The sequence below is a fragment of the Anastrepha obliqua genome, chromosome 5 (assembly GCF_027943255.1).
Source record: "Anastrepha obliqua isolate idAnaObli1 chromosome 5, idAnaObli1_1.0, whole genome shotgun sequence".
Lineage (NCBI taxonomy): Eukaryota > Metazoa > Arthropoda > Insecta > Diptera > Tephritidae > Anastrepha > Anastrepha obliqua.
Window position 1 is genome coordinate 128,725,791 of NC_072896.1, and position 9,886 is coordinate 128,735,676.

Below are 9,886 nucleotides of genomic sequence, written 5' to 3' on the forward strand. Positions count from 1 at the left end.
CAGTGCTGAACGTCGAATCGTCTATCTGCTCTGCCAATAGTTGTCCCCTACGATCATTTGGCAGGCTTGAATGCCAAAGATCGTGATGCGCGTTAAAGTCACCTACTACCAATCGGTTTTCTCTCCTGATGAGCTCACCAATATCGGGGAGATATCCTGCCGGGCAGCAGGTGACAGGGGGTATGTAAATATTATACATTTCGAGCTCGGCATCGCCTGACCGGACAGCTATACCTTGACGTTCTAAGGTGCTGTCCCTGCGGTCGATGCCTTCATCAATAAGACGATACTGCACTGAATGGTGTACTATGAACGCTAGGCCACCACCGTTGTCTCGCTCGCGGTCCTTTCGGTGCACATTGTAGCCGTCCCTGGTAATCAGGGGGGAGCTAGCGTGCAGTTTTGTCTCCTGGACCGCAGCTATCTTGATTCCGAACCGACTCATGAAGTCGACTATCTCGTCAATCTTACTCGTGAGTCCGTTGCAGTTCAGTTGCAAAAGCTTGAAGCTTCGCAGCCCTTGGTCGCCCTTGGTCGGGAATAAAAACTCGACTCATTCCGGTAACGTAGAACCGGCTGCCATGGGAATGTTTAGACAACCTACTTGTGCTACTTGCTTTGAAAAATACCACACTCTTCATAAATAATAGTAATTGGTTTTTGTTATAACTTGAATTTATTTCATTTACAATAGTTTTAATTAATTTATTTTTGTTCTGCATTCTAATTACCTGAAGTCATCTTACTAATACACATATCATTAATATTTTAAAAATAAATGAGCTATTACATAAAATATATTGCATATAGATATTACTCCAAGCAACTAAAAATTAAATGCGTTCAACATGAAAGTATTTTCTCAAATAAATCCGTATCCAACTTAAGAAGGCGTTGGAACGGCATGGCTTATCAGCTTCAGGAAACAAAGTTCCAGTCATGTCTGTGAGAGCTTTTATAGAGATAAAGGACGTCAATGTAGATAATTAAGTGTTTCAACTGAAAGCTAAGGAATCATCGACTAGAGGGAAAAAGAAGGTAAGGCATCCAGGACCCTCACCAGGCATAGGCATAACTGTGTGCCTATGGCTGCAACATCAGAAATGTCGTCGCACACATCAAAAGCTCAGCAATAAAGAAACATTACGGGCACATGCAACGAATGTTCCAAATGGATTTGACGAATCGCTGCCAAAAGACAAATGGGGTCTTGCATAATATGGGACAGAGATCAAGCGTTTAGCTGATTGGGCGTGTGCGAAGGAAACAGCAGACTTCGCGGAAAAGATGAAGTGGCAGGTATTTTTAAGCAGTATACAAGATTCAGGCACGAAACGGACAGCATACTCATCGAGAAAATAGGCGTTTGCTGAAACCGTATATTTTTCACTGGCATAGAAAACAACAGCTCTTTTGAGCAAGCCAATGCACAAAGTCCATCGGGTTGAAGTTGAAGAGTCTACCTCGCTGGAAGAAACCATTAGAAGAGTAATACGAAAGTCCTTATCTCAAGTGGTACGACTCAGTAGTTCGGATATAATGTGTTCAAACTGCGGGAAGACTGTAAATATTGCCCGTAATTGTAGAATGCCTCGAAGTCAACCGAAGGCGAGCTCAGGTAGAAGCAAAAGACGCTGGAGAAATTCGTCTCAACTTTCATAAAGAGGACCACATAGAAACGTGGATTCACTATCTCGGGGACCTGGTGGTATAGAGTGTAAAGAAAATCCCAAGGTCGAGAGATCCAAGCGGATAGTTGAAATCAGACTAATGCACTTGCATCTCCGATTGAGAGTGGCAACCAGGTGCGATAAAAAGAAGTCATAGCAAAAGACAAGTTCATTCGCGAGCGATGCTCGAGGTGACAACACTTTATGTAGTTATTTAGCATTCAACCAAACGCAACCTATTTAATATGACTAGCGAAGCGTTTGGTAAAGTAAAATTAATCTCATCTAAGAATATGCAATCGTCGAAACTACAGCTCCCAGCTGCCCTTCTTAAGAATTTACTTAATTTTATAGCGAAAATTGTATTAACTTATTCCTTCCATTTTCCAGCAATAAGAAAAAGGGCCAGCAAATGGCAGCAGTTGTTAAAAGATCCTTCCCGCAGCAGTCGATTCTTCGTTACCGGAACGACACGGATTTATATCCGGCCAAGGAGTGCCATCCCAACAGCATTCCCGTATATGTACAGGTAATGTTTATGCTGTAACAGCAACACAACTACAGTTCTTAAAAGATGCAGGTGCTGCAACAGCTCTTCATGAAGGTGAAACAGTTCCTCAGAAGACATCTGGAGGAGACTACCTCCATAATTCTTGATGTATTCAGCGAGCTTCTCGACATAATACATTTTTGAAAATATCTTGTTTTGCTTTCATTATTAAAGCTTAACAATTTCAACGTTTCTTAATTTTGTTTTGGCTTACTCTTTCTTTTCCTTACAAATTAGGGAACAACGATTGTTTCCTAATTCAGAAGGAAATTAAGACCAACTTACTTACAAATGAAGCAACATTTTTTATTTGACGTTCTCAAAATTTAGTTGACGAAATACGTAATGCGAAGGTTGATTCGAAGTTAATTAAGAATGAGCCCTTCCGTGGATCGAAATGATTATTATAGCGTCAGTTATAAATTCTAATGATCAAACTTTATTGATATTTATATATTTTATGAAATAAAAATTGATAAAGTAAAAAAAAAACGAATACTAATGTTCGATGTCCGATAAATGAATTTGCTAGTGGAGAACACCGCTACTGGTTACGTTTTTTATTTGTTTTTTTTTTTCGTGTGGTAACATCAGGACACGTCAGTAACGGCAAATCTGACATACTAACTTATGACAATCATCATAAAAAAATAGGTAGACGAATAAAATTGTTAATTAATCGGGAATTATGGATTCGAGACACTAATAAAGGTGTTTGATAAAAGAAGTTTATTGTCAACATTAGTAGCGGAGAAATGGAGAATTCAATAATGAAGCACGGATACTTGGAAGATGCCAATGCCGAATCAGCTACAACTTCAACATACAAAAGTGGCAAATATGAAAAGAAAGAACGAGCTCTTGATGACTTGATACAATACGTGACCTTGCACGTCCGAAATCCAATAGTTCTAAGTGGAATAGTAATGCCATTTGTTCTATTGTATTTAGCTACTTTCTATGCATGGATTTTTATATATGGGATTGATGTTCATTACGAGGCCGGCCTTATCACGGTAGCTGTAATAGCTTTTGCTCAGATACTTTCTTTACTTTGTTGCTACTGGAGTGTGCATTTGCTTGCGTTTCTTAACTGCCGTAAAGTTAAAACGCCGGGAGTAGGCGTTTTGGCCAAAGTCGTGCCAACACCAAACAATGGCTCCTCTCAGTTAGTGCACGTGCATTGCAGCAAATTACCCAACGGCGAACAGCAATACTACTTTGTTTTCCAAAAAACAAAATATGTTTGGGATGATGAAAAGCGTCTTTTTCGAGGAATTGCGTTTCCCGTTCACGAGTTCTTAAGTCATTATACTCGTAGCCGAGGTCACGAAACGGAAACTGCACTAAAAATGGCAGAGCAAATATATGGGATGAATGAGATGAAAATGGTCGTACCGGAATTTCATGAGCTTTTTATCGAGCGTGCCACGGCGCCATTTTTTGTGTTTCAAATATTTTCGGTGGCGTTGTGGTGTCTGGATGAATATTGGTACTATTCGCTATTTACGCTGGTTATGATGATTATTTTTGAATGCACTCTTGTTGGACAGCAACTTCACAATATGGCCGAAATTAGAAAAATGGGAAACAAACCATATTCGATCAATGTACTTAGGCAAAATAAGTGGCGGCAAATACTCTCCGATCAGCTAGTACCTGGAGATGTATTGTCAATAACAAGATCGCAAAGCGACAATTTGGTGCCCTGTGATATAATATTACTGCGTGGCAGTTGCATCGTAGACGAGAGTATGTTGACAGGTATGTAGGAGAGGAGCTTTTGATTTAAGATGTGATATTCATCTTTAAAAAAATAAAATATACTTTTTTAGGTGAGTCGGTGCCACAAATGAAAGAATCATTGGAAACATTTGATAATCTGGATGTGGAACTGGATATGGAAGGTGAGAGTAAACTGTCTGTTCTTTTCGGTGGTACTAAAGTGGTACAACACACTGCTCCCACAAAAGATGCAATGCGAGCTCCAGATGGAGGTTGTATAGGTTATGTACTGCGCAATGGTTTCAATACATCTCAGGGAAAATTGTTGCGAACAATTCTTTTCGGTGTTAACCGCGTCACTGAAAATAATTTGGAAACATTTGCGTTTATCCTTTTTCTAATGGTGTTTGCTGTGGCCGCTGCCGCTTATGTTTGGATTAAGGGTACAGAGGATTCAGAACGTAGCCGCTATAAACTTTTCTTGGAATGTACGCTCATATTGACGTCCATTATACCTCCTGACCTCCCTATTGAATTGACATTGGCAGTCAACACTTCACTTATGCAATTATCAAAATTGTATGTTTTCTGTACCGAGCCATTCCGTATACCATTTGCTGGAAAAGTTGAAATCTGCTGCTTCGACAAGACTGGAACGCTTACCTCAGACAATTTGATGGTTGAAGGTGTAGCTGGTTTGGCCGACGACAATGCTATAGTGCCAATGGATAAAGCAGAAGACAAGACAATTCAAGTGCTCGCCTCCTGTCATTCCTTGGTGATGCTTGACGACGGGATGGTAGGTGATCCCCTTGAAAAGGCTATACTCACCTCGGTCGATTGGGGTCTTACAAAGCAAGACAGCGTTATTCCAAAACGTGGCAAATTAAGGCCTTTGCGAATGTTTCACCGCTATAATTTCTCATCGGCTCTAAAAAGGATGTCGGTGTTAGCAGGCTATTTAGTGCCATTCAGTAATGATGTTTTTTATATTGGTACAGTGAAAGGCGCACCCGAAGTTATTCAGAAAATGCTAAAAGAAGTGCCTAAAAACTATGAAAAGGTAAATATAGTAATTAATAGATTAACCGTTTCTCCAAAAAAAGTCTGATCTTTTCCTTCCCATAATTGAATTATTTTCAGACATTTCTTGAATACTCGCGTCGCGGCGCTCGCGTTTTGGCTTTAGGTATAAAGGAATTCGGTCAAATGGATGCCCAGCGAGTGCGCGAGTTAAAGCGGGAGGACGTTGAATGCAACTTGACATTCGCTGGTTTTGTCATAATATCGTGTCCCATAAAGCCAGACTCCAAAAGCGTAATCAAAGAGCTAATACACGCGTCGCACAAAGTTGTTATGATAACTGGTGATAATCCACTAACAGCCTGTCATGTAGCCAAAGAGGTGCGCTTTACACGTAAAAAACTGCTTATCTTCACACCCAGCAAGGTTGAAACCGACAAAAGTATAGAATGGAAATGGATTTCGGTTAATACAGATACTTTCTATTCCCTTAAGCATGATTTGAAAGATATGCTAAGTGACTATGATTTGTGTATAACTGGCGAGGGCTTGCAATACCTCAGGGAGCACGAAAATTCGTATTTGTTAAGAATATTACCACATATTACAGTGTGCGCACGATTTGCACCGAAACAGAAAGAGTTCGTTATCACTTCTTTAAAGCATCTCGGATATTACACTCTGATGTGCGGTGACGGAACCAACGACGTAGGCGCTTTGAAACATGCACATGTAGGTGTCTCTCTTCTAAGTAATGCACCAACAAAAGCGAAAAAGAAACGAGAAGTGACCAATGGCACAGGATCAATTACCACGGAGGCAGGCGCCTTTTCGTCTGGCGGTAACTCCGTCAATACTCGCGGTTTAGGGGGCAATAGAAATATTGGCGGTGCTGCCGCTAATGCGGCGGAGCGGCAGAACCTTTCATCGCGTGAACGAGCAATTTTACGCCATCGGGAAAATCTTAATGCTACACAGGCACGTCTGCAATCGGACCTGAAGGAAATCTATGAGGAGACGTCTGTCGTTAAACTAGGGGATGCTAGTATAGCTGCGCCGTTTACTAGTAAAACATCATCGATAATGTGCGGTATGTTGAGCATAGTCTATCTATGAGCGTTTGTTGTTAGTAATTTTTTCCGTTTTCCGTAGTGAATCACATTATCAAACAGGGCCGCTGCACTTTAGTAACAACACTACAAATGTTCAAAATTTTAGCCCTTAACGCACTCATATCAGCCTACTGCCAATCTGTTTTGTACATTGACGGTGTCAAATTCAGTGATATGCAAGCAACCCTGCAAGGGCTTTTCATTGCTGCTTGCTTCCTCTGTATAACACGTTCGAAGGTAAGATTTAGAATCAAATCGTAGCGATCGAAACTTACTACTCGTACACGGAATTTCATTCATATTTTTCCTTTTCTAGCCGCTAAAAACACTATCGAAAACTGCACCATTGCCAAATATATTTAACGTGTACAGTATATCAACCATACTTTCTCAGTTTGCCGTTCATTTTGGCGCACTTTACTACTTAACACAAGAGGCAACCGCACATGTACCGGTGAGGTGAGTTGATTTTTCTTTAATTATTCCTTTAGAGGCACCTAAATACAGTAAACACTTTGCAACAGGGAAGGAAAGATAAAGCTCTACATAGATATGGATCCAGAAGAAAAACAAACATTCGAACCAAACATTATAAACAGCACTGTTTATATAATTTGCCTTGCATTACAAGTATCCACATTTGCGGTCAATCACAAGGTATTAATGACTCATAAAATATGTGAATTTTAGTTTTAAGTCGTTTCAATATATTGAATCTTGGCAGGGGCATCCTTTTATGGAGAGTTTACGTGAAAACCGCCCTCTACTGACATCCATACTGGTGTCAACTGGACTAGTGTTATTCCTATCCTTGGACCTATCATCCGATCTGACTGAAACCTTTGAAATCGTATCATTTCCAGAAGATGTGAGTTGTATACAAGAATATTGCTGAAATCAGTCAAACTAATTTCTTACTGGAAACTAAATTGTGTTGCAATTTATGGCTAGTTATTAGATTTACCTTTTAGTTTGTTATTTGAATTTAATCAATATTAATTAAAATAAAACTTTTTTAATTTCAGTTTCGCAAAAAGCTTGTGCTTGTTTTGTTGGCAGATACAATAGCTGCTTTCGCGTTGGACAGATTTTGCTCATTTCTATTTGGCGAAACAAGGCGAAAATCGAATCTTATCAACTGCTAAATGAGTTCCCTACTCTTTTATGTTCAACCAAGACTTAAACAAAATCGTGCTGCAAAATTACGTTTAATATTTTGTGTGCTATTTGAGTTTGTATGTATTATAAACAATAAATAAACACACTGTGAGTACAAGCTGAGGAAAAGAGTACAGTGCATCAAGATCTCTTTGCAGCACTTGTATGTCATGATGGATAACTTTAGCATTTTCGCTTTGTAATTCTTACTTTTTAAGAACTAGTGGTTGAAGGAAAAACACCAAAACGCATTTGCAATTTCTAATATTTGTAGAAGAATTTTGTATATCTCTGTGTGTAGCATGATTGAATAAAAATGGAATTTTGGTAATAATGACCTAAGAAAAGCATTTTTTATTGGGTATTAAGCTTAAACAGAGTCGTCTTCTAGCTTGGAATCTTCTAGCTGCTTAAATTGGATCAAGATAACCAGGTAAGTTGTTACAGCTGAAAAAATCTAAAAAACACAAATAAACGGGATTTTATCTGCAGTGTTGGCAGGTAATACCTTGAAAAGTGTGGAGTTGTCAATTACAAAAAAACCATAAGCAGTGAATTGCACCTCTTGTTTAATGCTCTTTGTCAAAAATTTGTCAACCTGAAATGAATAATTGAACGGAGAAATTAATCTAATAAGTGATTATTTAAAATATGCGTTTACGATATTTTTGAGATCCTTGGATTTGTTATAGACACGTGACAAAACCTGCGACGTCCCGTTAGCCTTTCAAAAAAATGTATTGCTTTAAAAGAACTTCGTTCTATAAAATGTAATACGATTTTCACCTCATCAGTGGCTTGTCCGCAGCTCCGCGACAGCAGTGCCAGTACACAGGTGTGCATTGCTAGCCAGGCAAAGCAAGTCTGCAATACATTTAGGGACGTAGGGCTCTGTGTTGTTATTTGCACAAAGAGGTTATAAGTAGTGGTGGTGATGGTGTAGAAAGCGTAGCCCATGTATGTCACCAGAATTAAGCTGCAGCAGTCATTAATTGAGCGATAGATACGCAGTAATTTGTTGTGCATGCGATATGTAAACAAGGAATCCTCCGCAAAATCCATCCATTCCAAATCCATCGAATGAGCATTTCTACCACACCTTAAAAAACGGCGCAGCTTACGTTGCTTAGTGTACGTGTAGCCTTTCAGAATCGTGTTTAGATGAGCAAAACGCATCTTGACGATTCTTAATAAAGCTGCCGTAAATACAATGAAAATTGTTGACATGCTGTTCTGCACTGCGTAAAAGACAATGAATATGTACGAATTGACGGTAAGCGGGCCCTTGGCCGCTAGTACTTGAAGGACCATTAAATACCATTGGCAAATGCATATTCCCACTATAAATTTCAGCAAGAAGCCGCATTTATTTTCCAGCGTCGTGCCGAACTGTTCGAATACATCCTCATCCACTTTTAAAATTTCGTTGATGATTTTCAAAAATGATTTTGAATTTCTCGCACAAATTACGACAGTTGCCCAATGTGCCAGCATGCACAGCAATATCTCTATCCATTTATTCACATTATCTGTATCACTGTAGGAGTAGAAAAGCTGTGCCGCCCCAGGCGTCACAAGGTTGTAGAGATTGAAAATGGTGAGTGCTTGCACGAAGCCACGTATGAAAAATGAATAGTAAACATTAGGTTTTGTGGGTGGTCCTATTTCATAACTGGAAACTTCCTCATAGATCGGCAGTAGGCCAGTCGCTTTCAGAATAAATAATATGGTTCTAATATCCTTGAAAATTGAATTATCCTGCGAAGCACGTCGCAAGAACTCGTTATAGCCGATGTGATAATGTTGGACAATCGAAGGTTTTACTTTGTTGTACGGCATGCTAATAATCAAATTGTGGTCATGCTACGTCCCACCAAATCTACCAAAGTGTCTATCCGCGACTATCAAAGTGTTAAAATACGTCTACCGCAGGAACGCCGTAAATCCTTCAGCTTATAAACTCGCATCTACGAGTACATAATTTTCAATACTGTATGGATATTTAATGAATGAAGTGCCTATAAAAAAATCCTAGATCGCTGATAATAGTTAGCGTTAAGCTCATAAGGGTAATTGATTTTGTGAAACAGAATCCATTACACAAATTAATAACGGCGAATTATAAGTATTGCAAAACATATACACACATGCACACACGTACATTTTAAAACGTATGGAGGAATTATACCTTTTCATTGTCATATACCCCACTGAATATCCTGTTTCCGGTTACATTTACAACGATAAAACATTAAAGTAATCGCCCAGTGATAACTGGAAAACCACTTCAAAGGAATCCTCTCTGTCTTTGGATAATGCCCGCAATGAAAAATTGTCATTTTCTAAACTTATTTCGTTTTTAAAGAGTTTACTTTTAATGATGAGAAGAGCGGACATTAACTACTTTATTGCATAAAGAAATTAGTCGTTTGTTTTTAAGAGTGTAAACGAGTCATTGTCTAGAGTACCATATAGACCTTGCAATGTAAAGTTATGAAACAAGCAGAATATATGAAATAAAATCAACACACATGCTGAGGTAATAATTACACTTCCATATCTATACTGAATTAAAGAATAACCAGTAAACCCAGGCAGGGGTTTAAGAATAAAATTAATAAAAGTAGAATGACGAAACATCAATTTTG

At 38.9% G+C, this 9,886-nt stretch overlaps 2 protein-coding genes across 3 annotated transcripts; one reads left to right on the forward strand and one right to left on the reverse strand.

The window, feature by feature from the left end:
• The first annotated feature begins 2,827 nt into the window (after positions 1-2,827).
• LOC129247068 (endoplasmic reticulum transmembrane helix translocase) lies at positions 2,828-7,424 on the forward strand. The gene is made up of 8 exons (XM_054885964.1): positions 2,828-3,984; positions 4,056-5,008; positions 5,089-6,058; positions 6,121-6,317; positions 6,397-6,539; positions 6,605-6,737; positions 6,805-6,948; positions 7,106-7,424. Exons 1-8 carry the CDS (start codon positions 2,976-2,978, stop codon positions 7,223-7,225), a joined length of 3,669 nt encoding a protein of 1,222 aa, XP_054741939.1. The 5' UTR covers positions 2,828-2,975; the 3' UTR covers positions 7,226-7,424.
• Positions 7,425-7,515: 91 nt separating this feature from the next.
• On the reverse strand, positions 7,516-9,369 carry LOC129247069 (gustatory and pheromone receptor 32a). Of its 2 annotated transcripts, none has more exons than XM_054885965.1 (4): positions 8,025-9,369; positions 7,900-7,962; positions 7,747-7,836; positions 7,516-7,695 (listed from the first exon to the last, which is right to left on the reverse strand). In XM_054885965.1, exons 1-4 carry the CDS (start codon positions 9,075-9,077, stop codon positions 7,609-7,611), a joined length of 1,293 nt encoding a protein of 430 aa, XP_054741940.1. In that variant the 5' UTR covers positions 9,078-9,369; the 3' UTR covers positions 7,516-7,608. The 2 variants fall into 2 exon arrangements, with proteins under 2 accessions (XP_054741940.1, XP_054741941.1); XM_054885966.1 differs by having other exon boundaries at positions 7,621-7,685.
• Positions 9,370-9,886: the final 517 nt, after the last annotated feature.